This window comes from Topomyia yanbarensis, chromosome 1, assembly GCF_030247195.1.
Source record: "Topomyia yanbarensis strain Yona2022 chromosome 1, ASM3024719v1, whole genome shotgun sequence".
NCBI lineage: Eukaryota > Metazoa > Arthropoda > Insecta > Diptera > Culicidae > Topomyia > Topomyia yanbarensis.
In genome coordinates, this window is record NC_080670.1 from 118,336,937 (window position 1) to 118,363,595 (window position 26,659).

General features: G+C 39.7%; 1 protein-coding gene across 4 annotated transcripts in view; it reads left to right on the plus strand.

Annotated features, from left to right (window-relative positions):
* LOC131681307 (structural maintenance of chromosomes protein 3) overlaps positions 1-26,659 on the plus strand; it is a 324,030-nt gene that overhangs the window by 102,097 nt on the left and 195,274 nt on the right. For all 4 annotated transcript variants that reach the window (XR_009303916.1, XM_058962271.1, XM_058962083.1 and 1 more), the window contains exon 6: positions 19,667-19,898. Coding sequence is in view for 3 of the 4 variants with exons in the window: in XM_058962271.1 (XP_058818254.1) it covers positions 19,667-19,898 (232 nt within the window). In the remaining variant the exon portion in view is untranslated. The remainder of the gene's footprint in view (positions 1-19,666; positions 19,899-26,659) is intronic.

The window sequence follows — 26,659 nt, forward strand, 5'->3', positions numbered from 1 at the left end:
TGCGAACCCACTCAACAAGCCGTAGATCCGGACCGGAAGTCGGATCGGGATATCGATCTATGGGGATGCAACAGCTTTCATTTGAGACTAAGTTTGGTCAAATCTGTTTAGATCTCCGAAAAACCGATGTGACTGCTATTCTGGATGTGGATACATTCACCGGGGCTTCCGGAATCGTCGCTGGTGGCCAATGAGACGAAAGAGACTTTCAATGCCACTTAGCACCTTGAGCTACAAATCAAAGCAATTAGGCCTAGGGGCAGATCACTTGTGATGCATTTTTAAAAATCAGCGAAATTAAATGCATTTATTTCCATCAAAATAGAAATTCATAGTGTATTTTGCGTTGCGTGCAATGTTGTTTGCGTTAGGTGTAAGACGTCAAAACCCTACAGAAATACTAGCCCTACATTTAACAAAACGTCGAACAAAGTGGATCAGCGTAGGACGTTTGTTAAACAAACTTTTCTGCGAGGGAGTGCAAAGCTGATGCAAAAATGGAAATTAAATGCATTTTTTCTAATTTGATGCAAATTTGTTATACATTCTTAGAGTGATGCGGCCCCTAGAATTAGGCTCACATTTTAAATATAAATTTCTCCTCTTTAAATCGGGAACCAAAAGTCGGATCCATAAAAAACATCAGTAGCAGCCGATGGGAATGTTGTACCTTTCATTTGAGACGAACTGTGTGAAAATCGGTTCCACCCAGCGATGCCAGATGTGAAGACATGTCTTCATTTTGAAGACATTTGAAAGGCTGTGAAGACGGGTTTTTCATTTTGAAGACAATTTTTTTTCGGTTGTCTGACCGATTTCTGGTAGAATTCTGGCTCAAAATCTGAAACCGATTCAGAATCCTGGTCGGTGAAGACAAATGAAGACATTTTTTCATGAAATGTGTAAGACGTCAAAACCCTACAGAACATTTGAAAAATAGGCCTGGTATCCCTGGTTCCACCATCTCCGAGAAAAGTAGGTGGCTTTTTTGTAACATACGGTTACTGCTCCCTAATTCATCTTAGCTCCTCTATTAATCCCACCCATTTGAACACATTAGTAAGAGCAGTATCTGCTATCTCTATTCAACGCATTGTCTCAAGTGAAGGGATGAATAAGTTTATGTTTTAATCGACTTTTCGCTTCGCATAAACGCGAGCATTTTACATTTTCCTGGCAAAAATTTTAACTGTGTTGCTTCTTAGGAACGAAGCAAAGATGATGATACCTATTTAAGCGCAATCTAGTTACTCTAAGGGCCGTTTTCTTCACTCTCGCTTAGCGCTTAAGCCAGGTTTAAACGTACTGGTGAGCCTGGTTTAAAAGTTAAGCGAGGGTCCAATTTATTATTTTGCGGTAAAGAAATTTATGTTTAGTTAAAACTACGCAACTTTCTAGTGTATTCGATTAATGTATTCTGATCCGCCATTGAGTTACAATGATGTGATCAAGTGTCCTCAGTCTCCCCTACCATTTCTCGTTCATGTAAACAACCTCTACGAACTGTCAAATAAGTAAGGTTAAAGTTTGCTGGAATGTTCTGTTATAGATACGCCTGAATTGCGCTAACTATCATGACATCGAAAGAAGCGACATCTAATGAAGAAAACCAAAAATGTTGCTCGATACAATTGTTGCCCCATGTGAATAACCAGCGGCAACATTGTGTCTCAGCTAAATGTTGCCTGTTGCTTGTTGCCTCGTGAGCAGACTGCTTTAGACATTTACTGACAATATTTACAAATATAACAAAATTTCTAGGGGTCTATATTAAGCAGGCCCAGTGACCACGGATTTATTGTGACCAACGAAACACAGGTCACAATCTTCCCGGAGTCGGGGTAAAAAAACGAAGTGTTTTTTTTCATCCTGTACTGCCGACGTTGAATGCGACTACTTCTCCTCCAATGTCAGTTTTAACTCGTAAAATGATTTTTCCAAAGGCCAGAGGATCTCTTTCCTACGAGTACGCGACTTTAGAGGAGTGAGCCTGTCCACTCTCTGTCACGGACAATATGCAGGGATAAATGTCAAAATCGGAAAGAATAGTGCCTTCAATCAAACATTAAATGTCCTGCCAAGTGTCAATATCGCGATTTTTTTGTTGCGTCAGATTAAAGGTTTCAGCCATCATCACAAGCGTTGAACGAAATCACAAACTAGTTTATCCTGTCAAAATCAGTTTTGACCACAATTAATGTAATCTGCAGTGTTTACTATGAGCACGGAGATCAGATCAACTTGTTCATCTCCGCCACTCCATGTACTGTCTCAAGTACCTACTTGGACCACAGAATTTTCACACACTTTTTCATTCATTCTATGCCTTTCATTCTCCCCCACAATCACTCAAATCCTCGTACACACTCTCACACACTCTACTTTTATCAACCTATTCACGGTACAACTAAATCTAGGGCGCCCTATAACTAATAATCAGCTGTAACTCTCACACGAGAGTCAGCGATTTGAGTAAAATCGAATGAGTAACTCGAAACGGTATTTTCCAAAATCCAACCGGTTCACGATTGCAATTTTTCACTAGAAAATACCCAGAGTTGACTCATTCGAACTAAGCGTAATAATATCGCACAGATCTACGCACACATACTTCAACATGTATGCTGCTATCTGTCAAAACTGGATCAAGTACGTCGCAAGGCAATGATGACGAATTTGATGGTAAGACAAAAACATAACAAAAACAATTACGGTAGACACGGACTGTTTGGTGCTGGCAATTTTGGACCGTTTTCTTGGCAAGTATATCGTTAATGATGATTTTTTTTTACTTTTAGGCATGTTGATAATATTATTGACGATGGAAAATAGTTCCAGGAAAGCAAAACTAATTACGTCGAGGAACACAGAGCTGGTGGAATCAAATGAAGAGTAGAATGCAACGAGCCGATGAAAATAAAGTGCGTCTCCCGTCTTTCGATACCAGTCGGCGTTCGGCAAGGAATTCTATTGCATGGACAAAAATGCTGATGGATGTAGTGTATTTTTCTTTGTGTTACGAAACAAACGATATAAAAGCGTTATGGCCCTTTTGTGTTATGATGACATCCGAAAACAAATTCTCTGTCACCATCCGCTAGAAAACTTCTCGTGCGTAAGGTCGATTATCGTTGGGGAATGGGTAAACAATTTGACATACATCGACGGACCTTTCGTACAACTTCGAGGCTGCGGGCTCCCAGAAAGGTGGAGGACTCCGCCAGCTAGACTGTGAAACATTTACGCGTTCGGGGGTTGCGGACGGCGATTTTCGTTCGCTCGAGATCCGTTTTTTAGACAAAACGGGCAGAAATTTGTAGGGAATCCACGAAGGCCACAGTTCGCGCAAAGAATACCACGCTACTTATCACACATTGCCATGTGGTGGCCAACTCTACCGCAATTGAAGCAAGTGTTTATCGGCGGAGGGTTATGCCTGTTTAAAACCTCCTCTAGGGTAAGTTGGGGACGAACGGAGGTAGCAGACGGCCCTGCTTGTGGTTGGTTTGAAGTATGCGACGGTCCTGAAGATGGGTGGGAATTCGAAAATCTCTGGTTGTTTTGAGCAGAAGACGGACCTGATCGATTCGAAGAATCTTGAGTATAGGACTGGGTATTGTTATTCCTATTTTGGTTGTGATGTTGCGAAACTGCTGCTGTAGTTCCGTCAGACACTTGTGGCTGAGATTGTAACTGGTTATTCTTTTCCTTCTTCTTTCCTTTCTTCTCTTGTACTTCAACGGTATTCACCGTCTTCTCGGTCCCGAAAACTTTGTTGTAGGCCGAGAAGTTCAACGAATCTAACTTCTGTCCCGAGGCCACAAGAGTCTGCAAATCTACAATCGGAATGAACGCTAACTGTCGCTTATAGTCAAAGCGCATATTCTGCTGTAAGATTTGGATTTTTTCGTAATCTGGAATCTGTTCGCTCATACTGCGAAACAGTTTTTCCATTTCGAAATAAAATTCGTGGAAAGACTCGTGTTTCTGCTGACGTCGCTGATAGATTTTCATCTTTATAAGCGCGTCCAGATCAGGATGCATGTATGTACGTCTAAGTTCGAACACCAAGTGTTGCCAGTTCAGAAGCCTGTTCGTGGACCTTTGAGTCATGTACCACTTTAGGGCTGACCCGGTGAATAAGTGTATGGCTGATTCGAACAACTCTCTTTCTGAAATCTGCTCAGCATGACTCAGTGCTTGGACGAGCTCTAGAAACTCGTTAAGCTTTAGACCTTGATCATCTCCACTGTACTTTCCAATGTTCCACTTTGAAACAGGCAAAGTGTGTCGATGATGATACGGAACTGAGTACTGATTATGAAAAATTGGGTTTTGTATTGATGTTGGATTATGGACTGACTGCGAATATTGCGGTGCAGTTTGGTACTGTGGGTATCGAATTCTATCCGGTAATGGTTCTGGTCCCAAATTTCTATTGGAAGTTTGTGAGAAAATGGGAAAATCTGTATTATGAAGAATATGATGGATAGGGTTATTTGTATTTTGTTGATTTCTGTAACTAGTTATTTGCGAAGGAATGTGAGGGTACAATGGAGAATTAAACGAATTTGAATTTTGAAAATTGGAACGGGGTAGATCAGGGTCAGAAAGAGTTTGTGTACCTACATTCTTTCCTTCTTTGATTTTTTTAAGTTCGGCTTCTAAATCGAATATTCTGGCTTGTAGAGAATGGATCCACTCCAGATCCTCCATACTAAGAAAGGATCTTCGGGGCCTCGGTACTGGTTCATCATTTTGACCTTCCGAATCGCTAACTGTATCACACGGGGTTGAAGGGATAACAAAACCATTATTTTCATCGGTTCCTGCGGTTCCCGCAACCAATGCTTTCGATTTATTTTGCAATCCCTCTACCATCTCCACCAAATCCACCAGCATATTCTGTAGATTACTGTGTAAGTTTGGTGATCCTCGCGAATTAGTCAGGATTACAGAGACACGTTTACCAATGTGCAATAAACGTGCCAAAGATTGGTTTTTGATTGCCTCCTCATCACTATTTTCCAACATTTGCCTAATTTCCGAAAATTTATCAACACATATTGCCATTTCCCTACCCTCATCGCCTTTTACTCTGTACGTAGCATCCACTTGACCCTCCTTTTCCAACTTCAGTGTGTCTCGGACCCATTTCCGCTTTCGTGACAAGCTGAGATCTCCGGTCAACACAACAGAACGAGACACCAATTCATGGTCGAGCTCGTCATCCTGCAAATAATCAACCCTCATCCCATAATACCACTCATCAATCATTGCACTTGCTTGATCAAAAGTAATCCGACTAGTAGCCATTTTCGTTCAATATATTGATAATATATGTATAATATATTGACGAAAAAAATTTACATTAAAAAAATTACACTACCAACAATATGACACTTCACCCTATACTGAAAATATTACAACATTAGTTTACCTAACAACAAACAACAATTTACATCTCGACAAACATATGATTACGGCCTAAAAGCCAACTGTCAAAATCCACTTTGAATGGAAATTCCGGACAAACCGTTACACGCCAATCGCAGATGTTGGTAGTAAATGAAAGAGAAAAGTTTTCTCTTCCATAAACTGTTGTGAACTGTGTTTGATTAGTAACGGTTTGTCTGGAATTTCCATTCAAAGTGGATTTTGACAGTTGGCTTTTAGGCCGTAATCATATGTTTGTCGAGACATAATACATAACAAATATGAATTGGTGGCGACAATTCACTGGTCTACCGTATCCGTTTCAACACTGTTTTCGCATTTTGTTTTGATCACTTGAAGACAATTTCTACCTAGAATTCTACTTTGTGACTCCGTTCTGTTACTGTGAGCGATGGTGCTATTGTACAGTTTATCATCACTCGCAATAATCGGAAAATTCACTAACACTCTTTTCAATGAAATGATTTTGGGTCACTTATCAATCCGACGACTTCGCGATTATTGAAGTGAACGTTAGTTTACTGAAATTTCTCCGGGAGACCGTTCGAAAAGGGGATTTACTTTCGGTCTAGAAAGCAAATCACCTTTTCTTGATTTTGCGTTGGGCGCCAATTGTTACAACTTGTTTTTCGACTATCTTACGAACTCTACGCGGACTCACACTTTAACTACGGTTTACGGTACACTTCAACACGAGCATTTGGGTCGTTTTCTGCAGTCTCCAGGAGAATTTCACTTAGTGGACTTTCTTCCCTCAATACGTGGTCTCTGGGCAAATTTATAAAAACAAACTAGCGGACTAAATTCACTCAAGGACATCACATAATTATAGAAAACAGCTTATATAGACAAGACCTTACATTTATTTAAACAGAAAACAAAAATACTTGCGCATAGTAAACTTTTATTCTTCTTAACGTGCAGAAAATCATTGCGGCCGGGACGAACGTTGGTCGACTTGCTGCTTCTGGCTTTCCGGGGACTGGGTGACGATCGGGAACAGGACCAAGTACAGCTGACAGGGTATTTAGACCGGGTACTTCCGTCGGTCGAGATCCAGTTGTGGCGGCAACTCGGCCGTGTAACGGTGGCCTGCGTTTCCGAAAGATGGTCCGGGAGTGGTACACTGTGCACACAATTTTTTCGCACGCGTCTTTGCACTATCGAGTGGGGTTTACAGCTGGTTTAATATAAACTTTGCATCAGCCGTCTCCCGTAATGGCGTCATTTGACCACAATGTCGCACTCACACTTGGGGAAAAGTTTTTCCTAGGCCTTTGCCAGCGGAACACTACACTTTGACCCTACTCGATTGATCCGGCCAGAAATTAACAATCGTGTAGTGATTCTGGCGGATCGTGCTTCGGATCTTTTCAGATCCCACTGCAATTTACCGTATCACTAGTGAAACGCACTATCCCAGTATCACGAAGGGACTACGCTGCCGCGGGTCATCACTCCTCGGACCGAACTTTTCTTAATTGATCCCGTTTTCGGCGCGGGAAGCCCTTTTTATTTCCCCGTGCCCCCGGAAACCATCTCCACTCGCGATCGATGACCTCTTCTCGTGTATCGCGTAGCAAAAGCAAAACATTATTTACAAACATGTATGGGTTGGTGCCCCGATAAGAAGTTTATTTGAATTTTTAGATCGGATTGGTTGCATGCATAACCTTTACATTGTATAATTTTCACAAAATGAACAAATGAACAAAAAATGTAAATAAACTATCTGACATATAATATAAATAATTGAGTAAATAAATAGTGTAAATAAATGAATATGGAATAAATAAATAACAAGCAAATGAATTAATAAATAAATAAATAACAAACAAATAAATAAATAAATATATGAATAAATAAATAAATAAATAAATAAATAAATGAATAAATACTGACGGGCACCAACCGAAGACTACTAAACATGAAATAAACATCCTTCAAACATGTAAACGTGGAAGCTATGACATTTATTTCACATTTAGACATTTACTGACAATATTTACAAATATAACAAAATTTCTAGGGGTCTATATTAAGCAGGCCCAGTGACCACGGATTTATTGTGACCAACGAAACACAGGTCACAATTTACATTTGGGGAGATTTTTTTGATATATCCCTGAAAATTGCTTTTTTCAAAATACTTTTCCTGGTAATTTTGTAGAATTTCAAAATGTTCCAAGATGTTGTTCAGCATAAGAAAATACAGAATTTTTATAATGTAAGTTTATTTGTATCTCTTACAACTTAGAAGTTATCGAATGTTTTAGTGCCCAAAAAGCAATATTTTGGTATGGAAGCCGCAAATTTCCGCAGACGAATACCAATACGAATCTGTAAAACAAACACTATCAAAATCGTTTGGTGGGCTCTAGCTTACGTTCAAGTCAAATTCGAGTAAATTCCTTCTTTAGCATATTTTTCTTATCTTAGAGATGCAAAATATACAAAAATAATAATACTGTACTGTAAGACCTTCTTAAGGAAATTTTTTACTAAATGATCAGAACGGGTTATGAGGCTTTGTCGAGGAACTAAAGAAGAATATTTTAACCGCTCCGGTTTATTAAAAAGAAAGAAAAAAAATATGTTAGTCCAGGTGTTTGCGTTTCGACTTCGTCTCTTCAGAACCAGCAAAAATATGTGCCGATTTCGTCAATGCCATCGTTTTATCAGCTTATAATTCGCCAAGGGGCTGATAAAAACGGGTCTTCACTGTATTCAAAAAACGAATAAAACTCTATTATGAGGCCGTACATAAATTACACTACATATTTAAGGGTAAAAGAAGGAAGCATGAAGCATCTTGTTACATAGTGGAGCGAAGAAACGGAGGAGGGGGCTAAAAGCTTCCTAACTAGAAAAGGAAATCAAACATTGGAAATATGTATATTCTCCTTTTCAAAATCCGAAATCTTCTGGTTTAAATCAAAATTATAATAAATTCTGTTAATCACCACACGACTTAAATGTGTAGTGTAATTTGTGAATGGCCTAATAATAGTGGTTTAGTAGTTTTTTCAATATATGTTTTTGCGTGCTAAAAATTACTAATCGCACAATAGCTCAAAATTTGTTTTCTTCATGGTCAAAACAATTTTGATCACCTTTTTGCCGCTTGGAAACACTGTGCACCTGGGACTCTTCTGTGCACCAACTTACTCGAAAAGTTGAAAAAATTCAATTTCGACTCATCATCGGACCCTTCTGCGTATGAGTTCACTTCGTGTCGTTGCCGCGCTCGGACGTCTGATGAGCCTGCTGCCCATATATTTTTTCGTCGCATATTGTAGATGAAATAAAAGAGAATATAAATTATTCCTACGAGGGCTATAATGTGTTGATGATTCCGGAATACAGTGAAGTGAAATTTTTAATGAAAGTACTTCATAAACTAAATAAAGTGAAAGAAAAATGAGTGCACAGGTTTTATATAGTAGATGCCCGACGGCTATACCCTAGCTGAGAGAAAGTTCAGGCGGTGGTGGAGAAATAGTTATCAGAAGGAAGGCAGTTGGATAAAAATATTTCCAATAAACTGGGTGAGCTTGTTCTGATTAAAAATAAATAGATCTTGCTTAATAGGATTTAGGTTTCAGTTCCAAAAAGCAGTCCATATAAATCAAACTACTTTTTTAGCGATGGCGCATTCCTACAATTATTCCATTTGGTAGTGTGAGTGCTGTATATGCCATTTTACGCATAGCTGTCTGCGTGACGAATGAAAAAAACTCGCGTACAGTGGACTCTGCACGAGCGGAGGTGTTGACAATGAATCATATGTTGATCAATGTATTGATGGTGTAGGGTCATCTTGGGAATGTTGATTCTGTAGAGTTTAAATGGGATTGACGGATTGATGCAGTCTTGTCAATGTATTTATTGACAATATTTCTGTCTCGTGTAGGGTCCGCTTATGGGATTTCTGCGGGCATGTGATGCAAGGAACGGCCCTGTGTTTTAAGCGGACCCTACACGTGACAGAATATTGTCAATGAGAGTATTGTCAGGACTGCTTCAATACGTCAATCCCATTTGGGTTCTACAGAATCAATATTTTCAAAATGTCATTGCACGGTCAATATATTGATCAGTAATTGGTTTGTTGTCCATATTTCTGCTCGTGTAGGGTCCGCTTTAGCGTAGCATTGTGCTGTAGAATGGCTTCATTGTGTGAGTTGTACAGTGCGTGCCGTCTGAGGTTTTGCAGTTTGTCTTGCTTGTTTGAATACGCGTCGAGGCTGTGTGGATTGTCTTGTATTGTGAGAGTGCATTTTGATTGTATGGCGTGTTCGGAGCGACTGGGTTTGTTAATTAGTTAGTGGTGTGAGAGAGACAGTGCATGTTATCCAAGTGATTCGAGTGCCTGCGGTGCTTGTATGGAGGATCCGAGAAGTATCTTTGTATTTAACGGTTGTGGTCGGACAGGACTGCGCCAATATATAGTGGTTCTCTATATTGCTCCGATGTTTCATTACCAGTATCTGACATAATGGAAGGAGTGGCGCATATTTGGATTATTATTTTTTAAATGTAGTGTCTAACCGGAGAAGACTTGCACGATTCATGTATTATTTTTTGTGTGTCTAGATTGACTGACGGCTAAGGCCGTTCACGGTCCATCTCGCCAAATGCATGTTTAATTTGCGAGCAGGGTTGTTGGTACAGTCGTGAAAGGTTTGTTGTTGAGTATTTTCATTATGTTGTCATTTTGGACGGATCCATATGGTAGTTATATTAGCTTCTACCGTACGCTTAGCATAATTTAACGAGCTCGATTTCGCTTTACTTTGTCAATTTCACTACATTATTTTTGCACTTTATTATATTGAACATTAATCGGATTACGCATGTGTGCGAGATTTCGCACGGGGCATTCTCAGGCAGCTGTGTATCGGTCTTCGCCTCAAGCACTCGGCTCGAGCGAGTGAAGTGCAGTTTTGAATAATTTGGTTTGGTGGTATTCGTGTAAGCACACCGCGTGCGCGTAGACGGATGAAGCGCATGTGCTATCAGTAATGGGTTGATGACGGTGTGATGCGGGATGCGAGGGGCCTGCTTGCAGCCTATCGAGTTGAGCCTGTCAGAGTGAAAGCAAGTAGTTGGCGCAGATCTGCTCGGTTTTCACTCCGACATGATGTCTTTGGTTTGCGGCAGGCAGGTTTTTTGCATCTCGCATTCTGATGTCGGTGCGCAATCTTTCGATTATGCGTCTTATTGTTGAGGTAATGCGGTGCATTGTTTGACCGGATTGGAATATGAAAGTAATTGCGTTTCTCTCGAAACCACGTCTTCAGGACTGGTATCATGGATGCCTCAGGGGCAGCTCAAGCGTTCCCTTCTTTCGTTTAAAAGCTCGTTGGTTTATGTGGTCTTTGACCCATCTTTTTTAGAAGTTTTTGGCTGTAAATGTTTTTTTAGGTGCGATTGAGGACGATTTTTCGAAGAAGGAAGGACATTTTGCTCTTGTTTGTAATAAATATTATAAATAATATATTAATGTTTGTTGAAGGGGAATGGGTCGTGGACTGGACTGGATTTAATGTGTTTTAGGACCCTTTTAGATTGTTCATTTTCGGTGAACGTGCGAGCTCCGGTTCATGATGCCGCATTTTATCTATTTGGTGCATTCGAGTGGGGAACGGGATTTCGGTTCTTCTAAGGAGTGGAAGTTGTTGCTAGGGACCGAGGTGTTTTTTGTAGTTTGCAAGGTGGTCTCAATCCGTTTTGCCTTCCCGTTTCAGTGAAAAATTGTGTTTTTTTAATATGTCGGAGGGTGGAGTAAGAGACTCCTATATCTACGTAAACATAAAATAAAACTAATTCTTTTAACTATCTCATGTTTTACACTTATCTTGTACTTACTTAGTATAACCAGTAGTTAGCATAACAATAAATAAATCGCGCGCGGAAATGATCGCTGAGAGTCGGCATTCTATTTTTGCAATTCAAGAAGTAAAATTTCCTCCTTCGGAATTTTATTCAAACGTTCGCCGGGAAAACTACATAGACACGGCAGAATACGCAAAATATTCGCGGCGTGATGAAAAATTGAACTATATCGATTTATTAAAATATAAGCAATACTCCTCATAGACGGATATCTGGAGTTTAATTTGCATATTTAACCAATCGCATTAATGCAACAAATGATAAATCTCCCAAATTCTCGGCAGCCGGCTGCCCAGAACAATTTTTACATGATAACGCTACAGGCACATTTACTAACAAATCTCCCCTTCCCGTGATACTTGTGGAGATGCAGAAGATTCCTCGGTCTCTAGCAGCAACATATATCGGACTAACATTCCTTCCTTCCCCAGAAGATCTGCATTCAGACGTGGCCGGCGTCGGTATTGATCAGCATGCAGGGATCAATAGAGATTGTACAATGTGACTCATCGTGCTATTCCCAAGCAAGTTGTTCCAATGAACATTTTACAATCTCAATTGGTTCTGATCAATAACGGAGTAGCAACTACGGGCGATCTCTTATGCTTATGTTTATGCTTTGTACTTTGTATACTTAGTAACATGGGCTCAAACCTGAGGTAATTCTCCGCTTGTTTATTCACTCGACGGGCGGCTCTCAACGGGCATCTCGACCATCCAACCGTAGGTTGGCCTACCTCCAGCGCCTTGTCAGCAGCGGATACCGACAAAAGGATCATCGCTGTCTGAGTCTCTCCATACCCCTTCGTTAACCGGATCCTCTCAGCTCATCTACAGTCGTGATCTCATCCAGGTCCTTACACACAATCACCGTCTCCGGGCTTAAGGCTTAACTTCTGCCTCTTCACTGGGAGTTGAGCTGTTAATCGTGGGATCCTCCTTCCTGTGTATGTATACATGTATGAAAGTGCGGATATGTATGTGAGTATGTGTATATGTATGAATATATGTATGTGAATATATAGGTATGTGTATATGTATATATAAATGCACACACAATGGTTTGCATTTTACATGGGATTGTCTTGTAATGTATTCATATAATGTATTGATGTCAAAAACTTGTAGATAGCAGCCAGATCTTCCTCCAATTACAGCTCCTTGGAGATCTCCAATGAAACGGCCTGCGCAAGTCCTACAGGCAGTGACACCAGGCTAAGAGAAACGAATGCGCTGAGGAAGACACGGGCTCTATCGGTCCTTTCTTATTTCCTTTTCTCTTTCTTCAATAAGCAGGACTTTCAAGAAATGTGGAGTTAAAGGAAACGTAAATAGGAGGCAGGAAAAAAGGTAGCATACTGCAAAAATGGTAAGTTTCTAGTACATATGTTTAAATTTATGTACGGAAATCAAAGTAATACACTAAATACACGTCGATTTCTTCTTTCCTGAAAGGAATCGAAAGTTTTACTGTAATGTTAAAATCCAAATGATACAAACATTACAGTAAGGCGGGGCTGATTGATGGAACGATGACCTCGGAACATGTCTGGCTCTGTACACGAAATGGGTCATCGGAAAGTCAATTGAGCTAACACCTACCTAAATCCGTGAACCAAGTTATTTGCATGAATATGTTTAAGTACATGCAAACATATTTTTTCTGTAAATCACTACCAGCTAGTGGGAGATAGGATGGTTAACACACACACACATCATCGGACCCTTCTGCGTATTGAAATGTCCAAAATTATTGATTTTCAATTGCCAACAACTTTCCCTTCAACATAATACATTTTCCCGAAAAGTTGAAATAATTTCATTTTGACGCATCGTCAGACCCCGCTGTGCATAGAAAATGTCCAAAGCTATTGATTTTCAACTGCCAACAACATGTCCTTCAATAGGTATTTATTTCTAAACAATTGAAAGTTAACCGCATCAACTTCAACTCCAATAAACTGGAAAGTAACGCAAAATGTATCGCGATAACCGATGAACCGACGATGACGATGAAAGCGACGATACAATTATCGACGATGACGATGAAGGCGACGATACATTATCGTTAACGGAGTTTCCGATGACGATACATTATCGTTAACGAGTAACGTCGATAAATTATCGTGAAAAATGTATCGCATTAACAACCCTGTTTTTGAGCATACTTTGTAAATTTTCTTAATTTTAAACATTTTGTGTTATTTAAGGTGGTTTTTAATCTATTCCCCGAATGATTATATTTTTGAATAGTGCGTGAAAAGAGCTTTCAGTATCCGTATAGATATTACACCTATCCATACACAAAAGTATTTTTTTAAATCAATTTTTATAAAATGTGCTGTTGGGTTAAGTTGGCGGTGGCGCACACGGGGCAAGTTGGCGGTACTATTTACAGTGCAAAAATAGTCATCAAATATTTTCATTTCTGGAATTCACTCCAAAGTAAGATAAACTTTTTCTTGTGTCTCTCGTCAATGCACAGTGGTCCAGATCGCTAATTTAGGAGGAATTTTTACTTTCTGACAAACCTGTATAATTTAGCCGTATCATGTCTTAGGATGAATTTGTGTACATCAGAAGATGCTTCTTTTTACTGGAATAGTTATTAGGGTGGTTCTAATTTATCTAAAATACGAAAATAAACTTTTTACTGATGAAAGATAGAGCTCCACAGTCTTCCACAAAGTTGTAAAGTAACTTATTTTGAATCAATTTGTTGAATATATTAAAGCTCTATCTCTTTTAGTTTTTGTTATACAAGAAATTTAAAAAAAAGATTAGGATGTTCCTGAAAAATACGTTTTTTTTAGTATAACTTTCGTATCTTTTACTTTTTGCTAATACAATCTTTGAACAGCTTATTGAAAACTTCAAGCGGAGTATTTTTGTCCAAGACACCGAAAATCTAACTTTTTTCTTTAAAAAGTTATGGACGCTTTTCGTTAAAATAATAGCCTATTTCAAGGATCAATATCGCTGATGCGGGCACCTAAAATTAAATACTGTCTCAACCACATGAAAGACCATACTTTTTAGTATATTTGAGCAAAAATAACGAATACTATATTTTTTAAAAATTTGCAATTTAGATTTAAAGTTTGTAGTTTTGCAGGTTCAACGCATTTACACAAAAGCCACTTTCAAATATAATTTTGTCGCATTGCGACATAAAAGAAATTGCCTAAAACCTTTGTATTTCCATTTCTGTTTTGCTTACATATCAATAGTTTTCTAAAAGCTGTTCAAAGGTTGTTTTAACAAAATAAAAAAATTCTTTCGAACATTAACAAGTCTCAATTTTACATTTGGATTACTACTTGTAATGAACTTAAGCTGTTCATCTGTCTTTTTACCAGTGATAAGCAAATTCGCCAACTCTCTTCGACTAATATCCATATTTACTAGTTTTATTTAAAACGAATAAAATCAGAAAACATTTTTTGACAGTCGTTTCACTTATGCAAAGCTTGCTGCGTTGAGAGAATGATATTTGAAAGTGCCTTTCGTGTAAATGCGTTAATGCGTTGAACCTGCAAAACTATCGTATTCGCCAATTTTTGCTCAAATATACGAAAAAGTATTTCTTTCATGTGGTTGAAACAGTATTCAATTTTAGGTGCCCGCATCAGCGATATTGAGCCTTGAAATAGGCTATTTTTTTAACGAAAAGTGCCATAACTTTTTAAAGAAAAAAGTTAGACCTTCGGTGTCTTGGACAAAAATACTCGGCTTGAAGTTTTCAATAAGCTGTTCAAAGGTTGTGTTAACAAAAAGTAAAAGATGCGAAAGTTATACTAAAAAAACGTATTTTTCAGGAACACCCTAATCTGTTTTTTTGAATTTCTTGTATAACAAAAACTAAAAGAGATAGAGCTTTAATATATTCAACAAATTGATTCAAAATAAGTTACTTTACAACTTTGTGGAAGACTGTGGAGCTCTATCTTTCATCAGTAAAAAGTTTATTTTCGTATTTTAGATAAATTAGAACCACCCTAATAACTATTCCAATAAAAAGAAGCATCTTCTGATGTACACAAATTCATCCTAAGACATGATACGGCTAAATTATACAGGTTTATCAGAGAGTAAAAATTCCTCCTAAATTAGCGATCTGGACCACTGTGCAATGCAGGGAACAATTATTTCGGCCAATCGCAAGAAGAATTTCGAAAATTTGCTTTTGAATATGGAGTACACGTCGAAGTCAAAATGATGGGGTATTGATACTGAAATATAATGAAAAGTGTCGAATAATATACAGTTTTATTGAAAAGACAATCGGCACATTGCTTATTTTTGGGTATTCCGCCAACTTACCCATACATACCGCCAACTTACCCCGAGGCTGGGGTAAGTTGGCGGCTTTTCCGCGTCACATATTTTTATCTCTAGAAATGAAGACAACGTATCAAACATTTTCATAAAATTCAGAGATGTTGCCAACAGTGTGCCCTTTCATGCAACGTGTTCTATTTTGCAAGATTTACCAAAATCAAAGCGCTAGAAAAGGAAAACTGAAAACACCACCAACTAGCCCCGGACTCCCCTAATTGGTTACTTGGTTCAACTTACATTCATTGCTGTTTCAACTTACCTCGCTATGAGGAGAGTTGAAACAAAGAGAACACTGTTACAAAATTCAATATATGGATGCTTTGTTATTGATTTGTACCAGTTATTCTGATGTAATTTAATAAAGCATAAACAGAAGTAAGACATTTAAAAGTAAGCAATCGTCGGATGACAGTTTTTGTCGATTTATCTAACAAAAACAAAAAAAATATTTCAAGCCTCCTCGGTCTGCCCTACTGTCACGGCTGATTGAGCACCATGTCAAGCCGGAAGAGGACTTTATGGTGGCTAGCGTTGTGCTGGAAAAGGACGTCATGGCACTAGCAACAAGTTCGATCGATGTGCTCCCACTCAGCTTCAAGATGATTCAACACATTAGGATCCAGATCTCGGAAAAATCTACCGCTTTATCCAAGAAGGTTGGTTCCGATCAACATCCATTATCGCACGTCGGGAGATAAAATGCTTCTACGATCGCCGAGATTCCCTATCGACCGTACAAGGTTGCATCATGTTCGCTGAGCGACTGGTGGTCCCGTCGAGTTACCGAAAGCGTTGTCTGCATCATCTTCACCGAGGTCTTCCAGGAATGCAACGTACGAATTGCGCGTAGCTATGTCTACTGGCCGTCGCTGAATGCGGACATCGTGGCTCATGTCAGTTCCTGCCATCATTGCACAGCATGCTCACCAAAGTGCGCATCGCTGTCATGGTCAAAACCAACATATCCGTGGCAGCGTGGGCACATAGACTATGCCGACCGATTGAAGGAGAATATTTTCTACTGAGCGTCAATGCATCCACCAAGTGGGTTGAAATAGTCAAAACCAGGTCAATTACATCACTACCATCAACATGCTTCACTACCATCAACATGCTTCACTAGCATCAACATGCTTCGCAGATTATTTTCCCGTCTCGGTATGCCTGAAACACTGGTTAGCGACAATGGTACACAGTTCGCCAGTGTCTTATTCGACAAGTTCTGCTTAGAGAATGGTGTCCACAATACTACAGCACCGTACCACCCACAATCAAACGGGCAAGCGGAAAGACTTGCGGACACCTTTAAAAGATCAGTGAAGAAAATTAGAGAGGGAAATGAGCTATCCAGGAAGCATTCGACATATTCCTGATAACCTATCGAACAACGCCGAATTCGGTTACACCGAAAGGTAAATCGCCATCAGAAGTAATGTTTGGGCGCAAGATCCGCACTAGCCTAGACTTGCTGTTTCTGTGTCCGGCTGTTGAATCCGCTATAGAAGCAATGATTCACCGGAGATTCAAAAATGGTGATTGTTTATATGCGAAGGTTTACTCTAACAACCAGTAAAGATGGACACCCGGAGTCTTTTTGGAATCGATTGGGCGTGTTATGTTCAACGTGTGGGTGGAAGATAAGCGCATGATTCGTTCACATTTCAACCATCTACGAACACGTGCCATCGGTGTCAAGCCATCAGCGAAGCCAGTCCAGAGCAATGAAAAGCTGTCTGGGAAACTCGTCGCTCTTCTCGTTGTAGAAGACCGTCGATTTGGTTTGATCCCTACCAGCTGTATTGAGGAGGGAGATGTTGGGGAGAAATGGACATCCCTACCAACACTACCGCTGAGCTCATTGGTGGCAGTGTAACTATCATTCGTCGATGCTAGAACAGCCGGATACTACTGACCTGTCAGTCAGTGCGAGACCGCGAGCAATTCGGTTAGTCTTCAGTGTTTCGGAATGAGCGAGCGAGCGAAAATATCAAGTCCGTTCATTCGCGGGCGTGTACGAATAGCATGCCTAGCGCTCTTCATCGTTCGCGCCCGGGTGAAGCAAAATCTCGAGCGGTAATGCTCGCGGGAAACCCAAGCAAATCCAGGAAGCTTTTCTCGCGAATGCTCGTGTGCTGTGCTATCTCGCAAGCGAGAAATGCGTTGAAGAGCACACGCGAGTGTATATGCACGAAGAGCATGAACTACTAAGAGTGTTTTCGATATTTCGCTCTAACGAGGAAGGCGTTTTACGCGCCATCGAACGAGAATAGCATGCATCACTTAGTTAGTCTTAAATGTTAATAAATTTTAATTCGTTTTGTTTATATATTACGTCGCGTGTTTTATTCGTTAGACATGTGTCTCGGTCACCGACAACCGCGACCGTAAAACTAGCTGTGAATACTTTGAAATTTAGTAGAAAATAGTTGAGATTACATTTCAACCAAATAATGCACGAATTTATAAGTATCGTTCAGTACAACGGGAGTTAGTAATATTCAACTTCTAGAATTAATATGATGATGGCCCGCCTCAATTTCCCACAAAGGCATAAACTGAACGATTTATCTAGAAGATAATTAAATATAATTAAAATTTTTCGTGGAAAATTTTGTATGTTGCCGAAAATAACGGTACTGGCTTTTGATCAGTACCGGTATAACGGTACCAACAATGGGTCGGTACTATTGGAACGTGACGAGAACGCGACTGGTCGCTCCCTGTCAATGGGTCTTTGAGAGAGAACCGCACCTAATGCAACTCACTTTGGCATACGCTCCAGCTTGGCTAATTTGTTTGTGAGAAGGTTGTCAGTCGTAGTATGTCAGCAAGCATGACAACAAATCGTGGTTGCTCAAAACTATACCAGGAAGCAGTACAAGCATATTCTGACCAAGTATAACGCATGCATTTAAATGGATGCTTTATCGTCAGTGGCGGATCCAGGGGAAGGGTCCTGGGGGTCCGGACCTCCCCCCGAAATTTGTTTACTTGTTGAGAAATTTTAAATCATTTTCAATTGTATATTAGTTTCGAACCCAAAATTATTCCAAACCAAATTTGACCAACAAAACTGATATGTATTCATTAAATAAAATTAAGTATTAAGAATTGTACATTGTTCATTTAAAAATCGAAATTTAAGACCCCTCCCTAAAGAAAATCTGGACTTTGAACAAATCGTCGGTCCAACAATTTAAATAAAACTACGAACATTAGTGAATTTCACTTGTTTTCGTGTTTTTGTCATATTCATTTTTAGCTACTGCAATTTACAAGCGAACTTCTAAGCTTTTCAGCGTGAAAAAAAACATTTTTTTGTTATTTTTTTTTAGAAAATGTAGTGAATTGATTAAAGCTTTGGTACATTGTACTCTATCATTTCAATAACATTCTTTAATTTTTCTATGCAAAAACATCGACAAGCGAGTCGATGACAAACTTTTTTATAGAACGTCTCTGGGAAAAACACGACTTGTGGTGTTAACTACCATTCAAAAACTACTTAACCGATTTAGTTCATACTTTGCATACACATTCTATGTAAAAAATCCATAGCCCCTACGTTGAGTTTTCGAGATAATTTTTCAATTACGGGTTTTGTTATTCATTTGAAATAAAAATTGCTATTTTCCACGAAAAATTCCGCTATTCTATGAGAATACAGAATAAATTTAAATCAATATGATTTGAATGAAGTAAACAAATAAAACAAATTGTTCTAAATTGAAAATTATTGTTTCAGAAAGTTCTGAAATATTTGTGAAAAACATTTGAACTGAAAAACTTTTCGTTTTGACACTCGAAACTCTTTCTGCATCATATAAACATGTTTCGAATTATCGTATTACTAGAGTGTGGGGTGTTTTGTGGGGCAACCATCACTATTCTTTCGGACCGGATGATGGCTTTTCTGTGAAATTTCTGTTTGCTCGTGATTACGGATTAAATATCAATCGTTTTTTCACAGGGTTGGTGACGCTGTTAAGCTGCAGAAAAACTTACAAAGAGAGCTTGAAACTTGGCTGCGTAAAGAAAAGGAAGTCCAAGAAAAAATAGAAGAAGATTCAAAGCGGATGGAGAAGTGGGCAGCTAAGGAAAACTTACTTCATCAGAAGATCGATGAGTCTACCGAAAAAATTGCCAGTCTCGGCGCTCTACCACAAGTTGAGCCATCGTACCAGAGGATGTCCCTAAAACAGGTGAGTGAACATGTTGGGCTCTATTCGCATTGTTATCTGAGGTGAAACCCATTGATTCTTCTCTCTTAATCAATTTCATTACATTACGATGTTTTTTTACAATGGAGAAGACGTTTACGTACTAACCCAGTACACGTGCTATTGGTAGGAGTCCAAGCTACCACACGGGGTGTACTGGGGGCGAGTCGGGCTCGAATGGTGACGCTGCCATTAATACCGACTAAACTCCATTGGACTCCGCCATCGTTCCCCCCAGGGACTACCTCTCGGTATTACTTCTGGGGGGATGGCTGTACTTGATGTACTCATTCACTCTCACTCACGCATTCATACGTCCTGTATGAGGCTTACTTGGGTGCTCTCTCTATCGCACCTTGATTCACTCTCAAACACTCCACATGAGGCTGATTTTTGTGCTCACCTTTTTCGTTCCTTGCGAGGCTGACTTGTGTGCTCACCTTACTCATTCCTTGCTATGCTTACTTTTGTGCTCGCCTCTACCATACCATGTGAGGCTGACTTGGATGCTCACCCTATCACCTGGTTCACTCTCGATCGTGCCACTCTATTATACCCCTGTCACTCCCCCTGGCATCCCATGTGGGACATTTTTCGTAGGCCCCACTTCTGACATACCATGCGAGGCTGACTTGTGTGCTCACCTTTCTCATTCCTTGCTAGGCTTACTTTTGTGCTAGCCTTTACCATACCATGTGAGGCTGACTTTTGTGCTCACCCTTAAAATACCGTGTGAGACTGACTTGGATGCTCACCCTTTCACTCCTCTGCCACGCCACGAGGCATCGATAGCTAAGTCCCAACATACTACGCTACGACCCTCCCATCTTGGCATGAGGCAGTCCACATATACGCCTATACACTCGCTCTTCTGCCTTGCCTCGGGGTGGCTGGGTTTTCCCCTTACGCGGTTGCCAGTCGCTGCGCCAAACCTGCCTCAGCATGGACAGACCATTCACTCACTTTTTTGCGCTCGGCCTTTTTCGCTCCAACTAACCAATCGCTAGTTAGTCGTGCCCGTCGTCTGTTGTTGCTCGGTTTACATTACGGTGTGTGTATGTGTGTGTATGTGCGTGTGCGTGTGGTGAGGCGTGCCGGCGCTGAGGAGGAATGCAGGCGGATCGTGATGAGCGTACGCTGCGGCGGTGGTGGACTCTGGTTTCTAATTTGTACTCATGCGGCCATATACTTTTTTTCGTGGCTGGACGACGGTCGCAGGCTTATGTCGCTCTACTCGTTGGGCAACGGTGTGGTAGCAGGCTTGTTTGCAGGGCAACGGTCGTATTCAGCTACAGGCTTACTCACTGGGTGATGGTCGTGAGCGGTTGCCAAATTCTTCGACGACTTCGGCGACGGTCATATGATGCTGTAGGTTCACTCGCTGTAAAGCGGGCAGAATGGCGCCACTTGGTTGACCTATCCAGGTGGTAGTGGCCTTTATCGGGTTCACGTGTTCACACTTAATGGGTCCCATAGCTAATAGGGTTTAGCATAGGAAGGCTTACCCAAATCTGGAAATCAAAGCAATCCACTAATCTGATTCTACATAAATTTTATTGCTGTGTTTCTCACTTCTTCCTTAATATACTGTTAAAACTTCCTGCACCGCATTTTCCTTCTTACTTCTAGATCCCTGTCATGTTCCACCCCGCTCCACTTTCTCTCTGTTTTCTCCTTCCTGCACGCTATTAACTAGGCCCAACCAGCCATCTCTTTTTTACACTAGCTTACTTGCATTCGCACTAATTATGCCCTCGGGTTCAGCACTTCCCGAACACCTTTGTCTTGAGCAATCTCAGTCGCTCGACGTCGACCCCGTACGATTCCGAATCGCCAAGTTTTCTCCGTCGCTCTCAGGAATGTTGGCCGGGTCAGGGCGTCGCGCTTCTCAGAAGTTATCCGCTCCCGTACAAGGATCGGCTTCTAAACAACGAACCAGCTTCCAAAACAAAGAATCAAATTCCAGAACAAAGGATCAGCTTCTAAACAACGAATCAGCCTCCAAAGCAAAGAATCCGCTTCCAAGACAAAGAATCAGTTTCCAGAACAAAAAATCAGCTTCCGAAACAAAGAATCAGCTTCCAAGACAAAGAATCAGCTTTCATAACAAAAAATCAGTTTCCAAAACAGATTCAGCACTTAAAACAAAGAATCACATTCCAAAACAAAGAATCAGTTTCTAATACAAAGCAATAAAAGCAAAGTCATTTGAAACATCTCTCTTGCATCGAGTTAGTTAGCAATTTACCTATGTAGAGGGCCCCTTTTTGAATTGATCTCGCCCGCGTGTGTTCTCACCACATCATAATATTTTAGTTGATATACACCAGTCAAAAGTTTAAGTTCGCCCTACAATGTTTATGTAATATTCAAAAATCTATGGGTTTTTCCTTTCTCCTATAGAAAAGTTATGCAATCACTCTGAACATCGTCAACTTAATTTTTTTACTGATATAGGTTTCTTGTATTTTGACAGGGGCGTAGCTAGGGGTTTGCGGTGAGGGGTTATGCACCTTGCCCCCCACACATCCCACACAACCCTTCCCCAAACCCCTCTTCCCCCATCAAGTCCCCTCTCATCAAGCCGCCCCCGTTCAAATTTCCTAGTGCCTCTAGAAAAAACTTGAATTTCGAAATGAACACATTACGTAATGGGCAATAACCGGATTTGATAAAAACCATTGAAAAATTTAGTTTGATATGATTTTGATTTTGAAACTATTTCAAAATTGAAACTATTTTAAAATTTCTTAACAACATGAATATTTTTGGCGGGGTCCGGACCCCTCGAACTCTCCTCCTGCATCCGCTACTGGTTTCAAGTGTTTCAACATCGACACATCATCTCAAGTTCGTGGCTGTCGATCCATTGTATGTATGTGCAAATCGTACTGAATATGTAATATGTATACATTTGCATCATTGTATTGAACATAATTAGCCATGGAATCGTAGTTTAAACAAATGAGAAAGGCACAATTGCATCACTAGGTGGATTAAAACAGGTTTTTCATTTATGAATTCATAATAAGTTTAGGTTTTAGACAAAATTCTATATTGAGCAGTGAAATGCTGGTCTCATAAGCCAGTCGCCAAAAGTTTGAGTCCAAGGGACGGGACAAGGGACGATTCAAATTGAATAAATAGATAATATTTTATCGCTTTTTTGAATGTCAATGCTAAAAATTGACATTAGGAAATAATAACTAAATCAAATTTCGTAGAAGTGATTTATTTCTGGTGAATTTTTGAAAAACTTGTACTTGGTTCTCTCCATTCAATTTACTTACTAAACTTCCAGTGACTTATAACGATTTATAGAAAAGATTCAATCAATCTTGTACTGTAAATGATATGCGTTTTTTGAACTACCATCAAATCGCTGTTGTTCTCGCTGCTTATGCCTAAAGGAATTGCTTGAATGGATTTGTTAGAATATTCCAATTCAAACGTTGGAATATACAGTTCTGTTACGAAATTTTTCATTCTTCCGACTAAAATTTTTAACTACTAATGCACCGGATCCCCGATATTCATGACTGGAAAATACCTACATGGCTCCCTGGAGATCACCCGTCGAACGGTCTGAAATCTACATCGACCACTATCGAATCAACAGAAAATATCGTCGACAGGATGATCGTGCTACCCAGGACTATGTCCAGCAGTTGTCGGTAGCTCTACTGACAGAAAAATATGTACTACTTGGGTAATTTCGGATCAGAAAAATTGCTCGAGAAATCAAGTACTGCCAGATGAAAACAGATTAGTTTAGAATACTTTCACTATGTAGTGCTAGTGAACGTACCAGCTTTATGCACAATACAGAATATAATGTACCTCAAAAGTCTAATAACTTAGAAAGATAGTGTTCGCGGCAAAATTTCTTCAAATACTGATTCTCGAGAACATGATAATTTAGAAAGGTGGTGTCTCCAGCAGTATTTATCTGAGAGTCGAGTGCTGCCCGACGGCGAATGGATAGTTTTAGAATTCGCCCATTAGGTGGCGCTAGGAACGATTAAACTTCCAGTAAATGTGGTGATGTTATATTTAAAAAGTTATAAGTTTAGGAGAATGATGTTTTCTGTAAAGTTTCTGAGGACGACAAGGACTGTTGATGATGTAATGATAAAACAATGTCTATTATATGATAGTAGAGTGGCTCAAAATTGTATGAAAAAATGCAAAGTGCGGAATTTCAAACCTTGCACCTCAATATGATAGTTTGGGTGGCTAATAAGCTTCCCTGAAAATTTCAGCTCATTCGGTACACTGGAAGTGGTTCCGCAAATGGCTCAAAGTTTGTATGGGAAAAATTGACCAAATGTATGGAGAAACGCATCAGTTTCACATTTTCAGATCTAGGTGGCGCTGTAATCGATCAATGTTTTTCGTGAGAAAAATGAAGAATCCTCACGTAACAACAAATCGACTCGTGAAGACTGCAAGTCAATCTAACAAAAACTGACAAAGTTATAGGCGCGCAAAGTTGAAGGTGTCATGAGTTGTAGTTGGGGTGGCTCTGTCGAAAATGAAAAAAGCGGCTTATGATGATTTGCGTGAGGTAACTACATCATTTTCGATATTTAATAACACAAAATGCTGACCATTTGGAAGTGTAGAATCTTCGGCAAACTGAATCAGAATGTCAAGGGCTTTCCGGTGAAGAACAGGCCAATGCAGAATTATCCCACCAGGTGGCGCTAGGGAGTATGCAAATGATCTATAGTTAACTTACATATTGGGTCATATCTGATGATCGCATACACTTAGTAGGGTGGACGCTTCGATAAAGTAAATCATAAGATTCAGGGCTTTCCGACGGAGCATATTTTAATTTAGAATTTTTCCACTGGGTGGTGTTTCGTTATTGCTACGGATATGCCCCTTCTAGAATCTAATTCTGTTGTATTATTTTATTCTTGTCGTTATGATCGGAAGACTTCGCGCCTTCAAGTGTTTAAGGTTACGTAACATAACCTAATAAAAACAGAATAGGACAATTTTATATGCCTTAGCGTCACAGGGGAAGAATTTCAAATAAAACTGTTCTCCGTTGGAAAGCCCTTGATTTTATATTGTCTACTTTGCCGAAGACTTTATTCAAATTGCGAATTAAGAATTTTTCATAGTTTAACACTCTTTCGTCATTATCAACAGCTCGCGATGATATGTGCTTGAGCACGGAATTACTTATTTTAATAAATGTTAATGTCGGAAATTCCCTGTTATTTGAGGAAGCGACGCAAAAGATTTTTTTAATAATCAAATTTGTTGATTTTTTGGATTTTTAATGGCTCCTCCAATTTATTCCGTCAAGTGTTTTCACTCACGATATATGATCCAATATCAAATGTATAGGAAATTATCAGGTACTCCAGCGCCATCCAGTGGAAAAATTCTAAATTAAAATATGCTCCGTCGGAAAGCCCTGAATCTTATGATTTACTTTATCGAAGCGTCCACCCTACTAATTGTATGCGATCATCACATATGACCCAATATATAAGATAACTATAGATCATTTGCATACTCCCTAGCGCCACCTGGTGGGATAAATCTACATTGGCCTGTTCTTCACCGGAAAGCCCTTGACATTCTGATCCAGTTTGCCGAAGATTCTACATTTCCAAATGGTCAGCATTTTGTGTTATTAAAAGTCGAAATTGATGTAGTTACCTCACGCAAATCATCATAAGCCGCTTTTTTCACTGTCGACAGAGCCACCCCAACTACAACTCATGACACCTTCAACTTTGCGCGCTTATAACTTTGTCAGTTCTTGTTAGATTGACTTGCAATCTTCACGAGTCGATTTGTTATTACGTGAGGATTCTTCATTTTTCTCACGAAAAACATTGATCGATTACAGCGCCACCTAGATCTGAAAATGTGAAACTGACGCGTTTCTCCATACATTTAATCAATTTTTCCCATACAAACTTTGAACCATTTGCGGAACCACTTCCAGTGTACCGAATGAGCTGAAATTTTCAGGGAAGCTTATTAGCCACCCAAACTATCATATTCAGGTGCAAGGTTTTTATTTCGAGAATTGAGGTTTTTTTTGGGCCAGGCTAATGTGATAGATAGAATGTCTAGTATGTGATAGATCAAGTTCTATCTTAAATGTTGGATAGGACGCGCTAGTGAACGTACAAATTGTTTTAATATCTGTGACTCAATAATATAAAAATTTCGAAGGGTGATTTTTTAGCAAAGTTGCTCGAGAGGCCAAGAACCGATGCATTTGCCTACTCTCACTATGCAGCGCTAGTAATTGAAAATTGATTATTAAGGAAGATAAAGTTTTGAGCAAAAATTACGAGCCATCCGATTCAGCAAAGATTAACACGTCACGTCAGGTGGCAATAGTGAGCTATTCTGTATCTTGATATCATGAGAATTTACATAGATTGTGTCTTCGGCAATGTTCATCAGCGGGTCGAGTTCTGTGCAACGCTGAATAATTTATTTCAGAATTCACTTATTCAGCGGAGCCAGGGAAAATACAATATCTAGCGCATGGTGAATTAGGTTCGATCTCCAAGATCTAACACATTAGGAAAATTATGTGCCCTGTAAAGTCCCCACGAAGGACGGCTTATTGATGTGAACATTCGTTTGATTTTTACCCATTAGGCAGCGCTTGTGAACAAACTCTTTAAATTTCATTATCTCATCATCAAGGTAATATACACACCTAGAAAAAATCATGTAATTTTACGTCTTGTGACCCT